This window comes from Oncorhynchus keta, chromosome 15 (genome assembly GCF_023373465.1).
Source record: "Oncorhynchus keta strain PuntledgeMale-10-30-2019 chromosome 15, Oket_V2, whole genome shotgun sequence".
Classification (NCBI taxonomy): domain Eukaryota; kingdom Metazoa; phylum Chordata; class Actinopteri; order Salmoniformes; family Salmonidae; genus Oncorhynchus; species Oncorhynchus keta.
This window is the reverse complement of record NC_068435.1, coordinates 39,082,609-39,103,809: the sequence shown is the minus strand read 5'-3', so window position 1 is coordinate 39,103,809 and position 21,201 is coordinate 39,082,609. Positions and strand designations below refer to the sequence as shown.

Below are 21,201 nucleotides of genomic sequence, written 5' to 3'. Positions count from 1 at the left end.
TCAGCTCGTTACCTGTATAAAATACACCTGGGAGCCAGAAATCTTTCTGATTGAGAGGGGGTCAAATACTTATTTCCCTCATTAAAATGCAAATCAATTTATAACATTTTTGACATGTTTTTCTAGATTTGTTGTTGTTGTTGTTATTCTGTCTCTCAGTGTTCAAATAAACCTACCATTAAAATTATAGACTGATCATTTCTTTGTCAGTGGGCAAAATCAGCAGGGGATCAAATACTTTTTTCCATCACTGTAGCTATATGTGACTCGCAATAATCTATCTAGTCAGCTAGTTAAGCACAACTTTGTTATCCAATTCTTTGTGGCGAGCTAGCTAGCTAACAGTAGTAGCTAGCCAGTTCGCCCTATTGACTTACTATGGGCTTGCAATCTACGCACACTACAGGGGGTAATGTAAGCAGGTAAACATAGCTAAATTAACACAGAATGTATTTATTAACGTTTTCAAGATCAAATATTGTAGTCAGGCAACATACTGTATGAGATGTGAATGGGCAACATTTAATTCCGAAGTTTGAGTTTTTCTCTCGCTTCAGCTCAAATAATTGATTGATTTCAAGAAATTGGTTGCCTCGTATTTCTACTCCATACTTTTCATTCAAGCTTGCGTCGATGCATGCTTCTAAATGTGTACGAGCGGAGTACGCGTCCTAGAAGTCCCCTCCGTGCTCCGTTTCGCATACTTTGATTTGGACACAAGCTCCGACCCTCCCGTGCTACAGTTTGCGTGCTCGGAGCACGGCAGTATGCATATTGAGAAACACCGACTGTGTTCCATCCACAACCCTCTGTATGTGCTGACAGACGTCTATGAGACCACGGAGCAGGACTGCATAGGGAGGAAAGGAGATGCAATTGGATTTGTCTGCTGAGGCAGCGTTTTCAGTATGTGTGTGAAAAGCCATCTGTGGAATGACATTAGCATAGGAGGCGTGCATAAGTGACAGTCCCACTACTTACGAGAATAGCAATAGAATCTTTGTCTCTGACGGTGAATCTTTGTCTCTGACGGTGTGTCTTTGTCTCTGACGGTGTATCTTTGTCTCTGACGGTGTATCTTTGTCTCTGAGGGTGAATCTTTGTCTCTGATGGTGAATCTTTGTCTCTGATGGTGTATCTTTGTCTCTGACGGTGTATCTTTGTCTCTGATGGTGTATCTTTGTCTCTGACGGTGTATCTTTGTCTCTGACGGTGTGTCTTTGTCTCTGACGGTGTATCTTTGTCTCTGACGGTGTATCTTTGTCTCTGACGGTGAATCTTTGTCTCTGACGGTGAATCTTTGTCTCTGACGGTGAGTCTTTGTCTCTGACGGTGTGTCTTTGTCTCTGACGGTGTATCTTTGTCTCTGACGGTGTATCTTTGTCTCTGACGGTGTATCTTTGTCTCTGACGGTGTATCTTTGTCTCTGACGGTGTATCTTTGTCTCTGACGGTGTATCTTTGTCTCTGACGGTGTATCTTTGTCTCTGATGGTGTATCTTTGTCTCTGACGGTGTATCTTTGTCTCTGAGGGTGAATCTTTGTCTCTGATGGTGTATCTTTGTCTCTGACGGTGTATCTTTGTCTCTGACGGTGTATCTTTGTCTCTGACGGTGTATCTTTGTCTCTGACGGTGTATCTTTGTCTCTGATGGTGAATCTTTGTCTCTGATGGTGTATCTTTGTCTCTGACGGTGTATCTTTGTCTCTGACGGTGTATCTTTGTCTCTGACGGTGTATCTTTGTCTCTGACGGTGTATCTTTGTCTCTGACGGTGTATCTTTGTCTCTGACGGTGTGTCTTTGTCTCTGACGGTGTGTCTTTGTCTCTGACGGTGTATCTTTGTCTCTGACGGTGAATCTTTGTCTCTGATGGTGAATCTTTGCTGAGCAGACACTGGTGACTCAGGGAGCGGTAGGTGTCTGTCGGTTACTACTGGTATTATCTGTATGTTCAGCTGAAGTGGCCTTTCCTCTGAGTGTCTTTGATCAAGGGCACACACACACGCACACACACTCACGCACACACACACGCACAGCCTTAGTTGCTGAATAACAGGAAATAAAAGCTGAATGTTTGCTTTACATCACATTAATAACAGTTTTACTTTTGTGTTGATAACCTAATGAGAGCGGATGGGGATGTCAATGTAAATATGTGTCCTCCTCATGCAATGACAATGTTTTAGCTGTGAGATGAGATGAGAGTACAGCTCTCACTATGACCAATAATATCTGTGTCTGGTCAAATCAAAGCCTTTTTAGGTGCTACTGTCACCAGTCAATGGTTTAGTGCCATTAGAGCTGACTCTGAAGACATACACACACACACGGCAGATCTCTTTATGAGGGGATCTAAAGGCTTTTAAGTCCATGCTTTACTATCAACACCAGCACTGTTTTTATTCCAGAGGAGATCCCAGCTACTGTAAACAGCCTAATACCCACAGTTTAAAACTCATCCCTCCTGAGCGATCTAGCATGACAGTACCATTCCTCAGCAACAATGTAAAAGCCTTGAAAACAACCCTTTGAAATTGTTATTCAATAGTACAGGAAAGGTCAAATACTATAGAAGATTTTGCTGTAATATTATCATCATCATGTTGTAGCAAACAACCTTTTCAACAAGGACTCACGGTCCGGAATGGCTGTCCCTACTATTTTCATAAGGATGTGGTGAATGGAAAAGGGAAACTCTTAGTAGAACACTCCGAACTGGTAAGACTTTTTAAACCTTTCACTTTGTTTGTAGACATCTTCCACCACACAACCACTGATCCAAAATAGAGGTTTACAGTGAAATATAATGAGTACATTCATTTTAACACCAAAATATAAAATAATGACATCTTCTCAATGTAGTTATTTTAACAATCAGTTAATCCAATAGCAGAAAAAGCCGACTTATTCCACATTTTGTTGTGTTACAGATGGAGTTTCAAAGAAATTAAATCATTTTATTGGTCATATACACGTGATTAGCAGATGTTATTACCGGTGGAGCGAAATGTTTGTGCTTCTAGCTTCGACAGTGCAGTAATATCTAACAAGGAATATCTAACAAATTACACAACATATACCCAATACACACATCTAAGTAGGAATGAATTAAGACTATATACATACGTAATGTAAACATTATTAAGTGAATGCGATACCGTAGAATAGTGTAGAATACAGTATATACATATACAGTTGAAGTCGGAAGTTTACATACACCTTAGCCAAATACATTTAAACTGAGTTTTTCAAAATTTCTGACATTTAATCGTAGTAGAAATTCCCTGTCTTAGGTCAGTTAGAATCACCACTTTATTTTAAGAGTGTGAAATGTCAGAATAATAGTAGAGATAATGATTTATTTCAGTTTTTATTTCTTGCATCACATTTCCAGTGGTTCAGAAGTTTACATACACTCAATTAGTATTTGGTAGCATTGCATTTAAATTGTTTAACTTGGGTCAAACGTTTCGGTTAGTCTTCCACACGCTTCCCACAATAAGTTGGGTGAATTTTGTCCCATTCCTCCTGACAGAGCTGGTGTAACTGAGTCATTTTTGTAGGCCTCCTTGCTCGCACACACTTTTTCAGTTCTGCCCACAAATTTTCTATAGGATTGAGGTCAGGGCTTTGTGATGGCCACTCCAATACCTTGACTTTGTTGTCCTTAAGCCATTTTGCCACAACTTTGGAAGTATGCTTGGGGTCATTGTTCATTTGGAAGACCCATTTGCGACCAAGCTTAACTTCCTGACTGATGTTGCTTCAATATATCTATATAATTTTCCAACCTCATGATGCCATCTATTTTGTGAAGTGTACCAGTCCCTCCTGCAGCAAAGCACCCCCGCAATGGTTGGGATGGTGTTCTTCGGGTTGCAAGCCTCCCCCTTTTTCCTCCAAACATAACGATGGTCATTATGGCCAAACAGTTCTATTTTTGTTTCATCAGACCAGAAGGAAGACATTTCTCCAAAAAGTACGATCTTTGTCCCAATGTGTAGTTGCAAACCGTAGTCTGGCTTTTTTATGGCGGTTTTGAAGCAGTGGCTTCTTCCTTGCTGAGCGGCCTTTCAGGTTATGTCGATATAGGACTCCTTTTACTGTGGATATAGATACTTTTGTATGTTCTGGGACTGATTTGTACTTTTCACATCAAATTACGTTCATCTCTAGGAGACATAACGCGCAGGAAGGAGAAGCTTTATGACGGCTGCGTTGTCCCATGGTGCTTATACTTGCGTACTATTGTTTGTACAGATGAATGTGGTATCTTCAGGCGTTTAGAAATTGCTCCCAAGGACGAACCAGACTTGTGGAGGTCTACTACTAACCCTTGGCAGATTTCTTTTGATTTTCCCATGATGTCAAGCAAAGAGGCACTGAGCTTGACGGTAGGCCTTGAAATACATCCACAGGTACACCTCCAATTGATTGAAATTATGTCAATTAGCCTCATAAGCTTCTAAAGCCATGACATAATTTTTGGGAATTTTCCAAGCTGTTTAAAGGCACAGTCGACTTAGTGTATGTGAAATAATCTGTCTGTAAATCATTTTTGGAAAAATGACTTGTGTCATGCACAAAGTAGATGTCCTAACTGACTTGCCAAAACTATATTTTGTTTACAAGAAATTTGTGGAGTGTTTGAAAAACGAGTTTTAATGATTTCAACCCAAGTGTATGTAAACTTCTAACTTCAACTGTTTGAGATGAGTAATGCAAGATATGTAAGCATTATTAGGTCAATAAGTTATCGTAGAATAGTATAGAATACAGTGTATATAAATGAGATGAGTAATGCCAGATATGTGAACATTAAGTGACTAAGATACCGTAGAATAGAGTAGAATACAGTATATACATATGAGATGAGTAATGCCAGATGTAAACATTATTACAGTGACTAGTGTTCCATTCCTTAAAGTGGCCAGTGATTCTATGCCTATAGGCAGCAGCCTCTAATGTGCTAGTGATGGCTGTTTAACAGTCTGATGGCCTTGAGATAGAAGCTGTTTTTCAGTCTCTTGGTCCCAGCTTTGATTGGTTGCAGTGACAAATTGAGATTTGTCGCTGGCCTACACACAATACCCCATAATGCCAAAGTGGAATTATGTTTTTCGAAATTGTTACAAATTAATTGAAAATGAAAAGCTGAAATGTCTTGAGTCAATAATTATTCATCCCCTTTGTTATGACAAGCATAGATAAGTTCAGGAGTAAAAATGTGCTTAACAAGTCACATAATAAGTTGCATGGACTCACTCTGTAGTGCAATAATAGTGTTTAACATGATTTTTGAATGACTACCTCATTTCTGTATCCCACACATACAATTACCTTTCAGTTGAGCAGTGAATTTCAAACACAGATTCAACCGCTAAGACCAGGGAGGTTTTCCAATAAATCGCGAAGAAGGGCTACTACTGGTAGATGGGTACATATTTACTTTGTTGGATGGTGTATCAATTCACCCAGTCACCACAAAGATACAGGAGTCCTTCCTAACTCAGTTGCCGAAGAGGAAGGAAACCGTGCAGGGATTCACCGTGAGGCCAATGGTGACTTTAAAACAGTTACAGAATTGAATAGCTTTGATAGGAGAAATCTGAGGATGGATCAACAACATTGTAGTTACTCCACAATAATAACCTAATTGACATAGTGAAAAACTTGTACAGAATACAAATATTCCAAAACATGCATTCGAAAGTAAAGGCACTAAAGTAAAATTGCAAAAAATGTGGGAAAGCAATTAACTTTTTGTCCTGAATACAAAGTCTTATGCTTGGGGAAAATCCAATACAACACATTACTGAGTACCACTCTCCATATTTTAAAGCGTAGTGGTGGCTGCATCATGTTATGGGTATGCTTGTAATTGTTAATAAGGAATGGCAAGTTTTTCAGGATAAAAAAATCTACAGAATGGAGCACATACAAAATCCTAAAGGAAAACTTAGTTCAGTCTGCTTTCCACCAGACACTGGGAGATTAATTCAACTTTCATCAGGACACCTAAAACACAAGGCCAAATCTATACTGAAGTTGCATACCAAGAAGACAGTGACTGAGTTACAGTTTTGACTTAAATCAGCTTGAAAATCTATGGCAAGACTTGAAAATTGTTGTCTAACATGATCAACAACCAATTTGACAGAGCTTGAAGAATTTTGAATAACATAATGGGCAAATACAGTATTGTACAATCCAGGTGTGTAAAGCTCTTAGAGACATACCCAGAAAGACTCACAGCTGTAATCGCTGCCAAAGGTGATACTAACATGAATTAACTCAGGGGTGTGAATACTTACAGTATTATGCAAATGAGATATTTCTGTATCTGTGAAAGCATGTTTTAACTTTGTCATTATGGGGTGTTGTGTAGATGGGTAACATTTGTTTGGTTGAATCTATTTTGAATTCAGGCTGTAACACAACAAATGAATACTTCCCGAAGGTACATGTCTCAAAATGTCCCTTGGAATGTAAAATGCTAGAGTGCTGTAAGTTACAATACATTACACTGTTTTCACATTAGGCAATACACGTTACTCATTAAGATTTACTGAACATCACATTTCCATCATTGCTGTCCCCCGTGTGATCAAAGGTGTGATCATTGAAGACACCTTTAACAATGTAATCAAATGAAATAAATGAAACAAACAAAGTTTAGCAGGCGCTAGTTTGTATCAAGCCTGTCAAAATCACAGTAAATATCCTCATTGTTCATGTACCTGGGGGGGAACCTTTTGGCATGGTGAATCCAATCCTGACATACAGTGCCAGTCAAACGTTTGGGCACACCTACTCATTGCAGGGTTTTTCTTAATTTGTTTACATTTTCTACATTGTAGAATAGTAGTGAAGACTGCAAAACTATGAATAACACATATGTAATCATGTAGTAACCAAAAAAGTGTTCAACAAATCAAATTATATGTTATATCTGAGATTCTTCAAAGTAGCCATCTTGATGACAGCTTTGCACACTCTTTGCATTTTCTCAACCAGCTTCATGAGTTAGTCACCTGGAATGTGTTTCAATGAAGAGGTGTGCCTTGTTAAAAGATCATTTGTGGAATTAATTAATGCGTTTGAGCTAATCAGTTGTCTTGTGACGAGGTAGGGGTGGTATACAGAAGATAGCCCTATTTGGTGAAAGACCAAGTCCATATTGTGGTAAGAACAGTTCAAATAAGCAAAGAGAAGTGACAGTCCATCATTACATTAAGAAATGAAGGTCAGTCAATCCGTAAAATTTCAAAGACTTTGAAAGTTTCTTCAAGTGCAGTTTCAAAAACCATCAAGCGCTATGATGAAACTGTCTCTCATGAGGACTGCCACAGGAAAGGAAGACCCAGAGTTACCTCTGCTGCAGAGTTCATCAGAGTTAACTGCACCTCAGATTGCAGCCCAAATAAATGCTTCACAGAGTTCAAGTAACAGACACATCGCAACGTCAACTGTTCAGAGGAGACTGCATGAATCAGAGCTTCATGGTCGAATTGCTGCAAAGAAACCACTACTAAAGAACACCAATAAGAAGACGAGACTAACTTGGGCCAAGAAACACGAGCAATGGATATTAGACCAGTGGAAATCTGTCCTTTGGTCTGATGAGTCCAAATTTGAGATATTTGGTTCCAACCGCAGTGTCTTTGTGAGATGCAGAGTAGGTGAACAGAGGATCTCCGCATGTGTGGTTCCCACTGTGAAGCAGGGAGGAGGAGTGTGATGGTGTGGGGGTGCTTTTCTGGTGACACTGTCAGTGTTTTATTTAGAATTCAAGGCACACTTAACCAGCATGGCTACCACAGCATTCTGCAGCGATACACCATCCCGTCAGGTTTGCACTTAGTGGGACTATCATTTGTTTTTCAACAGGACAATGGCCCAACACACCTCCAGGCTGTGTAATGGTTATTTGGACCGCAGAGTCCAAATAAGTGCTGAGCATATGTGGGAACTCCTTCAAGACTGTTGGAAAAGCATTCAGGTGAAGCTGGTTGAGAGAATGTCAAAAGTGTGCAAAGCTGTCATCAAGGCAATGGGTGGATACTTTGAAGAATCTAAATTTTTATTTTTTATTTTTATTTGTTGAACACTTTTGTGGTTACTACATGATTCCATATGTGCTATTTCATAGTTTTGATGTCTTCACTATTATTCTACAATGTAGACAATAGTCAAAATAAGGAAAAACCCTTGAATGAGTAGGTGTGTCCAAACTTTTGACTGGTACTGTATGTGTGGATTGAAATCATTACATACCTCATCCAGGTATGGTGGTACAATCATGCAGATGGCCATCATACATCTTCCACCTGTATTGTAATCGTCAATTGTATTTTCAAATTAAATCAACGTTTATTTGTCACGTGAGCGGAATACAACAGGTGTAGACAGTGAAATGCAGGCTCTAACCAATAGTGCAAAAAATATGTTAGGTGAACAATAGGTAAGTAAAGAAATAAAACCACAGTAAAAAGAAAGGCAATATACAATAGCGAGGTTATAAAAGTAGCAAGGCTACATGCCGACCCAGGTTAGTCAGGCTGATTGAGGTAGTATGTACATGTAGATATGGTTAAAGTGACTATGCATATATGATGAACAGAGAGTAGCAGTAGCGTAAATGAGGGGTTGGCGGGTGGTGGGTGGCGGGACACAATGCAGATAGCCCAGTTAGCCAATGTGCGGAGGCACTGGTTGGTCGGCCCAATTGAGGTAGTATGTACATGAATGTATAGTTAATATATGACTATGCATATATTATAAACAGAGAGTGGCAGCAGCTTAAAAAGAGGGGTTGGGGGTAAAAACTGTTGAGAAGCCTTTTTGTCCTAAACTTGGCACTCCGGTACCGCTTGCCATCCGGTAGTAGAGAGAACAGTCTATGACTGGGGTGGCTGGGGTCTTCTTTTAGGGCCTTCCTCTGACACCGCCTGTTGTAGAGGTCCTGGATGGCAGGCAGCTTAGCCCCAGTGATGTACTGGGCCGTACACACTACCGTCTGTAGTGCCTTACGGTCAGAGGCCAAGCAATTGCCATACCAGGCAGTGATGCAACCAATCCTCTCGATGTTGCAGCTGTAGAACCTTTTGAGGATCTCAGGACCCATGCCAAATCTTTTTAGTTTCCTGAGGGGGAGTAGGCTTTGTCGTGCCCTCTTCACGACTGTCTTGGTGTGTTTGGACCATTCTATTTTTTTGTTGATGTGGACACCAACGAACTTGAAGCTCACAACCTGCTCCACTACAGCCCCGTCGGTGAGAATGGGGGTGTGCTCGGTCCTCAATTTCCTGTAGTGCACAATCATCTTCATAGTCTTGGTTACGTTGAGGGATAGCTTGTTATTCTGGCACCACCCGGCCAGGTCTCTGACCTCCTCCCTATAGGCTGTCTCGTCGTTGTCGGTGATCAGGCCTACCACTGTTGTGTCGTCTGCAAACTTAATGATGGTGTTGGAGTTGTGCCTGGCCATGTAGTCATGGGTGAACAGGGAATACAGGAGGGGACTGAGCATGCACCCCTGTGGCGCTCCAGTGTTGAGGATCAGCGTGGCAGATGTGTTGCTGCCTACCCTCAGCACCTGGGGGCGGCCCGTCAGAAAGTCCAGGATCCAGTTGCAGAAGGTGGTGTTTGGTCCCAGGATCCTTAGCTTAGTGATGAGCTTTGAGGGCACTATGGTGGTGAACGCTGAGCTGTAGTCAATGAATAGCATTCTCATTCTCTTCCTTTTGTCCAGGTGGGAAAGGGCACTGTGGAATGCAATAGAGACTGCATCATCTGTGGATCTGTTTGGGCGGCATGCAAATTTGAGTGGGTCTAGGGTTTCTGGGACAATGGTGTTGATGTGAGCCATTACCAACCTTTCAAAGCACTTCATGGCTACAGACGTGAGTGCTACGGGTCTGTAGTCACTTAGGCAGGTTACCTTTGTGTTCTTGGGCACAGGGACTCTAGTGGTCTGCTTGAAACATGTTGGTATTACAGACTCAATCAGGGACATGTTGAAAATGTCAGTGAAGACACCTGCCAGTTGGTCAGCACATGCCCGGAGCACACGTCTTTTTGATGATCTGTTTTGAATTTTGTACTAAGAGTTGTGAAAATGTACCACATACTTGCGCCAAAGTGATTAAAAAAAACACCAGGTGCACGGTGTTTCCTCCGACACATTGGTGCGGCTGGCTTCCGGGTTGGATGCGCGCTGTGTTAAGAAGCAGTGCGGCTTGGTTGGTTTGTGTATCGGAGGACGCATGACTTTCAACCTTCGTCTCTCCTGAGCCCGTACAGGAGTTGTAGCAATGAGACAAGATAGTAACTACTAACAATTGGATACTACGAAAAAGGGGGTAAGATAAATAAAATAAATGTAAAGAACAACTTAAAAACATTTACGATTAGTGGGTTTATGTAAATAAAGTCAGTGGGTTCAGAAGGGACTAGGACTAAAATCTCACAGCTGCACTTCTAGTCTGTAAGGCTATTAGTTTAAATCCAGACTGGATTTCTGGAAATTAAAACTCTTGGACTGTCAGTCAGAACAGAAGAGCCTGACTCCCCGTACCTGCTTCGTCTCTCCAGCATCATCCCATGTGACAGAATTCAGAAGCCATCACACGAAGCATCGCTTGGCGTTCCGGTTGGTGTGGTGGCATCGGCTCTGGGTCGCCACCGATGGAAATGGGGGTGCCTAGCCAGCTCGTCAGGCTTCCACACCCTAGCTGGCGCGAGAGGTTAGGGAAACTGGTCAGAATTAAAGGAATGATGGATGGCGCTAAATACAGGGAAAATCTTGAGGGAAACCTGTTTCAGTCTTCCAAAGATTTGAGACTGGGATGGAGGTTCACCTTCCAGCAGGACAATGACCCTAAGCATACTACTAAAGCAACACTTGAGTGGTTTAAGGGGAAAGATTTAAATGTCTAGGAATGGCCTAGTCAAAGCCCAGACCTCAATCCAATTGAGAATCTGTGGTATGACTTAAAGATTTCTGTACACTAGCGGAACCCATCCAACTTGAAGGAGCTGGAGTAGTTTTGCCTTGAAGAATGGGCAAAAATTGCAGTGGCTAGATGTGCCAAGCTTATAGAGACATACCCCAAGAGACTTGCAGCTGTAATAGCTGCAAAAGGTGGCTCTACAAACTATTGACTTTGGGGGGGTGAATGGTTAAGCATGCTCAAGTTCTGTTTTTTGGTAGACATGTTGTTTAAATCAAATGATACAACCCCCCCCCCCAAAAAAAAATATATTTTAATTCCAGGCTGTAAGTCAACAAAATAGGAAAAATGCCAACTTGGGTGAATACTTTGACAAGCCACAAGGTGAAATCCCTGAGTGGTTTCCTTCCTCTCCGGCAACTGAGTTAGGAAGGACCCTTGTATCTTTGTAGTGACTGTGCAAGCTGCACCATGAATACTGGGTGTATTAATTAGCACTTTTTTACTCTTGAACTTATTTAGGCTTTCCATAACAAAGGGGTTGAATACTTATTGACTTCAGACATTTCAGCTTTTAATTTTAAGTTCATTTGTTTAAAAAAAAATCAAAAAACATAATTCCACTTTGACATTATAGGGTATTTTGTTTATGTGTAAATGAACTGTTCCCTGAATTCCCCTGTTCTAAATGTTATTTTTGTCTGCGTAGCTGATGTGCATTTTGATACAGGGAGGAGTCTTCCTGAATGTGAATGTGTTCCAATATAAATGCCAGTGAAGGAAAAAGCGAATCCGTTTGAAATTCCGTCTATAACACAACAAATGTGGACTAAGTGGAGGGATGTGAATACTTTCTGAAGGCTCTGCATTATGATGCATCAGATGAAGCAGTTCTTCATTCTTGAAAGGGTGATGTTAGAAAATGCATGCGATTTATAGCTTTCACCAAATTCAAGCTCTATGTTAAATGTGTAATGTTCCATGAGGACTTGGTCTGTAGTCTGTAGTGACACTGTACAAACCTACTATATTTGCTGGCAGTGGATTAGAGGAAATGGGATGGGCTTTAAAGAACAGGGAGAGAAACCACTGAAAGGTTGGTCAGTTGGATTCTGTCTTTCTCTGTCTCTGTCAGTCTCTCTCTTTCTCTCACCCTCTCTCTCTGTCAGTCTGTCTCCCCCCTCTCTCTCTCTCTCTCTCTCTCTCTCTCTCTCTCTCTCTCTCTCTCTCTCTCTCTCTCACTCTCTCTCTGTCAGTCTGTCTCTGTCTCTCTCTCTCACTCTCTCACTCTCTCTCTGTCAGTCTGTCTCTCTCTCTCTCTCTCTCTCTCTCTCTCTCTCTCTGTCAGTCTGTCTCCCCCTCTCTCTCTCTCTCTGTCCCCCCTCTCTCTCTCTCTCTCTCTCTCTCTGTCAGTCTGTCTCTGTCAGTCTGTCTCTCCCCTCTCTCTCTCTCTCTGTCAGTCTGTCTCCCCTCTCTCTCTCTCTCTCTCTCTCTCAGTCTGTCTCTCTCTCTCTCTCTCCCCCCTCTCTCTCTCTCCCTCCCTCATTTCTCATCTCTTAATGTTTTCTCTCTCTCTCTCTCTCTTTATCTCTCTCTCTCTTTGGAAACACAGGGCCACACTACGTGTAAACAGTCTCTTATATAAGCGTCTCTATGGGGTCATGAATAGAGAGGTCTGTTGTGTTTTTGTGTTTATCTGTTTTGTTGCTTGGTGCCGTTAGTTGTGCTTCAGTAGTTTAAAGCACAGTATTGTTGGAATAACAGAGTTTAATAAACTGATTGGAGAGCAGCTCTTCTTAACACAGTAGTAACCATCTGAATCCGTGCTGAACGGCAGAGCTGACCTGTGTCACACCAGGAAGTAAACACACACATTAGAAGATGTTAGAGTGGGCCAGACCCCTGAAGAGGCAGGAATAGGAAGGGGAGGGAGAGCTGCTAGCTGTTCTGACCGCCCTGGAATGGGATCGGAAAGGCCAGCAGAATGTCATGCTTCGTACTGTTCTAGGACTAACACACACTAAGACACACATTTACACAGTTCCCCATTTAGAACTCAGAATGTCATGCTTCGTACTGTTCTAGGGCTAACACACACTAAGACACACATTTACACGGTTCCCCATTTAGAACTCAGAATGTCATGCTTCGTACTGTTCTAGGACTAACACACACTAAGACACACATTTACACGGTTCCCCATTTAGAACTCAGAATGTCATGCTTCGTACTGTTCTAGGACTAACACACACTAAGACACACATTTACACGGTTCCCCATTTATGACATCCGTTAATGTTTTCATAAATACTGAACACGCCCGGGGTTTTTATGTGACCTGCATTTGACCTTAGATGGGAATCTATTACCTTTTTATTTTGGTGTGACTGGAAGAGGGATGTAATGTTTTCTGTGAAACATTGATGATGGTGTCCTCTCTGAGCATCCATTCTGTCACCCGTCTCTGAGAAAACATGGACCAACATGGACCATTCTAACACCGTCTCCCTTCCCCAGAGTTCCCACCTGGCCCTAATAGACACTCTGATGATGGCGTACACGGTGGAGATGGTGAGTGTGGAGCGGGTGATGGCCTGCGTCCACCGCTTCTCCTCCCCTCCCAATGACCTCTCCTCCCACCCCGACGTCAGGGACCTGCCCTACGACACAGAGGACGCAGTCACCACCTGGATCAACAAGGTAGGGTACACACACGCTCGCACACACACACACACACACACACACACACACACACACACACACACACACACACACACACACCATTAGTATTGATGCTAATGTTGTTAGCGTACCTCCCGTCGGCATCCTAGTAATGTCCCAGCATCCTACATCCTAAAGAGTACACACTCTGGCTCCGTGTTGTCGGCTACCATCTCAGCTTGTTGACAACATTCCTCCCTGCTGCGAGCCCAAGGCCAGACGGATACACACATGCAGACACGCATGTACACACACGTATGCTTCACACACAGATTCACACGCTTACAAATATAGTCACGGAAAAATGCACACTCATGCAGACATATGAGGATGGACGAACACACATATTGACATGAATACACATGCCCACAGATGTGGGATCTTAATTTGACTAGTTTCCTCTCAGGAGTAAGATTTAATTATTTAAAAAATATATAGATATATTTTTTTTACCGGAAATGTGTTTTGATAGGCTACCGTAGGCGACAGTTTAGGTGTCAGATCTAGTGAGAGTGAGAACTATTTCATTTCCCTCATGAAGTTTGGTTTATGTTTATTGTACATGTACAACTTCACAACAAGGCTTAGCTAGAGCGCATCATTTATGAGGTTATGAGAGGTTGCAATGTTTTCATGGGCTGAATGATGGAAGTCATAGGACTGTTTTTTTAAACTACATTATGGTCAATTTAATCTTGCCACCAAGAATACTTAGTCTGTCACGAGAGACTGTAGTCGGTCTCTTTCTTTCTCACTTGCACACACAAAAACAAAACATTCATTCCCCCTTATTCCTTATTGGTAATGTGACCTTCAATAATATCCATTCTCTTTCTCCAATCTCTCTCTCTCTCTCTCTCTCTCTCTCTCTCTCTCTCTCTCTCTCACTAGGTGAATGAGCACCTCAGGGAGATTCTGGTGGAGGAGCAGAGGTTGAGAGAGAGCTCCTGCCCTGAGAGCACAGCTACTGCATCACAGAGGGTGAGTACTGACAAGCACACACACACAATGACACACACGCTCTGACTTCTCTCCCTCGTTGCCCTCTGTTGACATGGTCTGATATAACAGTCTGGACAGGGTCTCCCAGGCCCAACAGCAAGGGTCCCTCTCCAATCTCTCCAACTCCACGAGTACGAACTGAACATACAGATGCAGAATATTGTTTTCTTTCCGTCTCTCTCTTGCTCTCTCTCTCTCTCTCTCTCTCTCTCTCTGTCTCTCGCTCTTGCCACTTTCACTCCTCTCTTTCTCGCTCTCGTTTTCTCTTTGACACAAACAAACACACACACACATTTCCCCTGCTAACAGAAGAACAGATGAGCTCAGTGTCATGTCAGCTGTATAGAGATATTGGCAAGAGACTCTGCTGCACTCTGAAAGAAGAAGCAACAAAATAGAGGATAGCAACAAATAGTGGAACTGCACAACTGAGAGAGAGAGAGAGAGAGAGAGAGAGAGAGAGAGAGAGAGAGAGAGAGAGAGAGAGAGAGAGAGAGAGAGAGAGAGAGAGAGAGAGAGAGAGAGACAGAGAGAGAGAGAGAGAGAGAGACAGAGAGAGAGAGAGAGTCTCAGACAGACAGACAGACAGACAGACAGACAGAGAGAAAGACAGAGAGAGCATCAGACAGACAGAGAGAAAGACAGAGAGAAAGACAGAGAGAGCATCAGACAGACAGAGAGAAAGACAGAGAGAGCATCAGACAGACAGAGAGAAAGACAGAGAGAGCATCAGACAGAGAGAGAGCATCAGACAGAGAGAGAGCATCAGACAGACAGAGAGAAAGACAGAGAGAGCATCAGACAGACAGAGAGAAAGACAGAGAGAGCATCAGACAGACAGAGAGAAAGACAGAGAGAGCATCAGACAGACAGAGAGAGCATCAGACAGACAGAGAGAAAGACAGAGAGAGCATCAGACAGACAGAGAGAAAGACAGAGAGAGCATCAGACAGACAGAGAGAAAGACAGAGAGAGGGCAACAGACAGACAGAGAGAAAGACAGAGAGAGCATCAGACAGACAGAGAGAAAGACAGAGAGAGGGCAACAGAGATTGAGTGGGACAGACTGCACTGAAGGGACATTAGTTATGTAAGGCCTATGTGACATTCAGAGTCATCCGTCTGGTCTACTGCTGACAGTACAAAGAGACACGAGAGTCCTCATCTCACCCACAGTGACCTGTGTCAAGTCACGACCCTGTCTGAGAGGTCAAAGATCAAACCTAAAATGCTCTTTAGTGGCCAGATCAAATCTCCTCATTGAAAAACTCACTGTGATAACAAAGAATATAATCACAAAAAAGGTGGTAACCCAGCTAGCACGTTTCCTGACTAGAAAAACTATTTAAAAAATAAATCTGACAACAGAAGTGGACATGTTCTGGGAAGGTTTATTTTTAGTTTGCAGGGAGGTTCTGAGAACGTTTTACTCTTGTTCCTTCACAGTTTTCATGCTCTGTGAACGTTAATAACACTTTAGGTTATCTGGAGGTTTTTGAATAACTTCCTTAAAAAACTTTCACTGAAACTTTCGATAGCACTGTTAATAACACTGCTAGCTTATTTTGGGTTCGCTTTGTTGAACTCCAAGCACAGATAGGAAACATGCAAACACATTTAGTTTTTGTGACACGCATCATTGGTATTTTAACCTATTTCTGCTCTCTATCCATAGAATTAGCCCATGCCATGGTTTTTTTTACACATACATAGTTGTTTTAGTCTATTCAAACAGACCTCATTTCAAAGGAAACACGCATTCATTAACATCAGGTAGGGCCAATTGGTGGGCGCAGCCAACACACCTGAACACACTTAACAAGAGTGTGTTCAAGATGCTGAGAACGGAATGTGTCTGTTTTAAATAACTTTCTTGGAGCATTCTTCGAATGTTATTAAAAGTAACAAAAAAAGGTTTTCATGTTTTGAGAACGAAATGTTTTAAATGTTTTAAATTTAAACAAATTAAACATTCTCTGAACTTAAATGTTCTTGTGTTTTTTATGGAAAATGTTCCTAATATTCTCGGAACAATTTGAGAACATGGCATTAAATAAAACCAAGAGGAAACCTGTACGAAAGGTTATGGTGAAGTACTGAAATGTACTTCACCAAAACAAAATGTAATTTAAATGTAACTATGTTTGAACTTTTAGTAAACATTCTTTTAAAAGAATGAAATACCAAGAAAAGTATGTTTTTTTGTTTTTTGTTAAGTTCCTTAAATGTCAAAGCCAAACCCCGATCAGTTCATTAAGAGTTGCCTCTTTGTTCGTTCTCCTGCCAACCGCCAAAAAAAATTAATGTGAAAAAGTTGGTTTTCAGTCCGGGCCTGATATTCTAAGAGTTGATTTGGGTTGGGTCGGCCCGGGCTTATGGTTTGCGCAACATTGCAACCTACGTTTGAGATCACCGCCTGGCCGTGGCTGTGTGAGAAGCGAGCCTGTATCTCTGAATGAGAATGAGATTCACTTTATACGATCTCTCTTCCTCTCTCTGCTCTGATAGACGAGTCTACAACTCTCATCTCTCCAGCGTTGGTCATTTATTTCCTTATAGAATCAGAGCTTCAGCACCCCTGATAAATTGAAATTAATTTTCTAAAGTTATAGAATAACTACTGTCTGGTCAGAAAGAAATGAAGTAATTCAGAATAGCCTACTACACCATGAGAAGGCCTGTAATTTAGCCACAGAGGATCAATAATGTATATTTTTTAAAGCCTGGCTGTGGATTGTGTGCAGCCCAATAACAAGGCATGGCCTACAGTTCGGAACGCACTGCAAATCTGTCAGTGAACAGCATGCAGACAAAACAGGCCTTTCCCAATATTTCAGATACAATTGCGAGAAAAAACACAGGTTGGGAAGCAAATAGCTCCTGCTGAAAAGTGAAGACTAATCTGTCTGCTACCAAAATATTTGATCAACTTCCAAATATTGTTTTACCATGTAAAATCTGCACATCATTGGGTGAGTCAGTGAAACTGTAAAGCATTTTTAGGACTATAACTTCCTCCTCATATTGCAGCCTACAAAATGTGTCTCCACAAGACACGGCCGTTTTATTGATCTCAGATGTTCAGTTTGTCAGTGTCATAGTAGCCTGTCATTTCCATCATTCTGGGCGGTATAAAAGATTCTGCCAAAGTCTCCAGTCATGTGAAATGATGCAAAACTGCATGAAATGCGTTTATAAAAGGACACATTTCCCCTGACCCTGGGCTATTAACAATGGTCCCCATGTGTGCAAGTTCTGGAAGCGCCTCTTACTGCTCTATGCAAATGCATGATATGCAGGCAGTGCTTTATTATAAAGGGGATTTTTCTTTTATGCGTTCCGGTCACCCTCTCTGGCACTCACTTTTTGTTCTGGCACCTCCCGAATTTATAACTGAACCACGGCTCACACCAAGCTCAACATATGGTTCTCAGAACTTTTTCCCTGTAAAAAATCATTTGACTTACCTGGCTAAATAAAGGGTAAACAAACAATACATTTCCTTTGGCAAATGTTGTAAGCATCTTGTGATCAGAGCTTAACTCCGCCGCACAATTACATCAGGAGCTAAATCACATCAGACGACCTTTTATCAAAAAGTTACTACTGTGCCTATGATATAATAAGAGAGAGATCGTATCACACACACACACACACACCGATACCTTCCTTCCCACACATACTACCCTTTTCAAAGTAAAAAATGAAGGGAGGCCTTGACGTGCTTGTTAGCCTCAGCCAGAGAAGAACTGTATGCTCCTAATAAACTGCTGGAGCACATGCTCTGTCAGAACCAACTCTCTCTATCACTGCCTTTATCAGGGTCAACACAGACAGGGCTGTCTGTTCACTGAACAGACCACACTGTAAAGAGGGGCTAGGTTCCAAATGACACCCTTTTTTACCTACATAGAGTACTACTTTTGACCTGAGCCTTTATGAGCCCTGGTCAAAAGTAGTGCAATAGATAGGGAATAGGGTGCCGTTTGGGAAGCGGACGAGGGCGTCGATTTAGTGTCACAGCTTGAATACAGACAACAATCCCTTTCTCAGGCGAAATTTAAGGGCCGTGTGTGTGACTGTGAAGAGTCTTTGAACTTGATCTGATGACAGAGAGTGTGTTGTGAAGTGATTGGGGGGGGGGGGACTCTTTCAGTTGTGACAAAGGAGACACTCACAGTAGCTGCTGGGTAATTTGATATTGAGTAGGATGCATAGGGAGTCTATCAGCTGCAGCTCCATACCTCCCGTTGGTCTGGATGGAGAAGAGTCACTGTGACCACTGTGGGAAGTGAATTGACACGTGAACCAATGATTTAAATCAAATTTTAAAAAAGTCAAAAAGACATAAACATGTCCCACAGGATGATGTGTGTGGATACAGTAGACCTGAGCCTTCCTAGGCCTAATGACTTTCCCCTCTCTTCCTCTTGTTGGCATCGTGTCCATTGTTATCTCAAGGCTCCAGACAAATGGTATTGGAGACTGGTACCTGTAAGTCCATCTATCAGCCTCTCCCTCTCCCCCATACCTTACCACTACCCTAACCCACGTGCAGCCCCTAACCCACCCCTACCCTCCAATGATGCTCCGCCCTGCTCCTTCCCTCTTACCTCCCATGTTGTGTGTTAGAACGGCTGTAAAACGTCTGTATATAGATGCTCATACTGGACCTCAATGCTAGTACAGTGCAAGCATACGTAAACAACCCACTATATCACACAAAATGCTGAATCACACACCAGACAAAATGCAACTTAAGCTCTCCTCTCTCTGTTTGAAAAATGGGACCTCTCTTTCTTCTAGTAAAGTAATGGATGCCCGGCCTGTTCCTTTTATTAAAGGTGAGACTGGGAGCAGAGAGGGGAACCAGTTGTTGTACTGGTGTGGCACCAGTGTGTTTTATAGGCCCTGAAACAAATCTACAACTATAACGTATTCCCTCTGTCAGAACAGCTTATTAAACTGTAAATCATCACCCTGCCCTTATCCTTACCAAAATCATTAATGGGGAAAACACAAAGTGACCCTGGATCAGATCAGCAAACCTAATCTTACCTCCATCCAGTCAACACTGCAGGACACCATAGCACAGGAGATTTATATTGGTTGGATACTGTAGCCCAGGAGATTTATCTGGTCGTAACAGTTCATGTGGGAACATGAGACTAGTGTAAATCACTAGATGATATAGGGACATTCAGACTCAGTCACACCTTAGTGTAATTACGGTACACGAACTCCGAACCCAGTGGAAGTGTAGCCTTGGTGCCGACTGTTTCTTTGCATTCGACAACGATACAGGATCTTTACCGTAGAGGACAATGTCAGCCTCTCCCTCTCCCCTTTAAAGATGGCGTTGGTCGATCTGTCAAAGTCTCCACAGTCTGTTTTCTTTGCATGCAGCGACACCCCCACTACCTGTTTAGTTGAGTCTGAACCCTCCAATGCTTGAATAACCCCAGACTAAACTAGTGTGTGTGTGTGTGTGTGTGTGTGTGTGTGTGTGTGTGTGTGTGTGTGTGTGTGTGTGTGTGTGTGTGTGTGTGTGTGTGTGTGAGAGAGAGGGCGTGACTGTGCATCTATGCAAAGACAAAGACCGCTTGTGTACATTTGTGTGTGAGGAGCCTATATATACATCCCCATACATCCCTCTCCTCGCTCTGATTGCATAGATTAACTGTATATCACTGAGCTGTAATCTCTCTGTTGTTGCCATGGCTGCAGGCGCGCTATAGGAGGGAGCATGAGAAGCAGAGGTCAGCTCCCTCCCTCCCCCTGGTGGACAATCTGCTAAAGGACAACACAGACGGCTGTGCCCTGGCTGCACTCGTCCACTTCTACTGCCCAACGTCTGTCAGACTGGAAGGTACCACTTCATACCTGTAGCCTTCTCTGGTTGGCCTACTTTATACTAATAGTTTGCAGTAACAGCATCTGTTATAGCTCACACTCACTCAGAATGGTAAGTACATTAGGCTGCCGTTACACAAGGGATTGACCAGAATCTGATGAGCATAGGGGCATTCATTCACAGCAAACTATATATTTTCTAGAAACATGATAGCTACATTATGCATAAGTATTACAGAGGGACTCTTTGGGCACAGAATCATCGTCGGGCTCAACAAATGATTGTAAATGGAAACAATGACCAGTAGTATCAACAGCTATATTGTTTTAACCATTAGACATGCAGTACCAGTCCAAAGTTTGGACACACCTACTTATTGCAGGGGTTTCCTTTATTTTTCACTATTTTCTACCTGGTATAATAATAGTGAAGACATCAAAACTATGAAATTATACATATGGAATCATGAAGTAACCAAAAAAGTGTTGATGACAGATTTACACACACACATTCTCTCAACCAGCTTTGTGAGGTAGTCACCGGGAATGCATGTCAATTAACAGGTGTCCCTTGTTAAAAGTTAATTTGTGAAATTTCTTTGAGCCAATCAGTTGTGTTGTGACAAGGTAGGGTTGGTATCCAGAAGATAGCCCTATTTGGTAAACTACC

At 42.2% G+C, this 21,201-nt stretch overlaps 1 protein-coding gene across 5 annotated transcripts in view; it reads left to right on the top strand.

Annotated features, from left to right (window-relative positions):
- The window catches only part of camsap2b (calmodulin regulated spectrin-associated protein family, member 2b), a 67,243-nt gene that overhangs the window by 19,771 nt on the left and 26,271 nt on the right, over positions 1–21,201 (top strand). For all 5 annotated transcript variants that reach the window (XM_052464001.1, XM_052464005.1, XM_052464004.1 and 2 more), the window contains exons 3-5: positions 13,473–13,655; positions 14,568–14,657; positions 20,406–20,547. In XM_052464001.1, the coding sequence (XP_052319961.1) occupies positions 13,473–13,655; positions 14,568–14,657; positions 20,406–20,547 (415 nt within the window). The remainder of the gene's footprint in view (positions 1–13,472; positions 13,656–14,567; positions 14,658–20,405; positions 20,548–21,201) is intronic.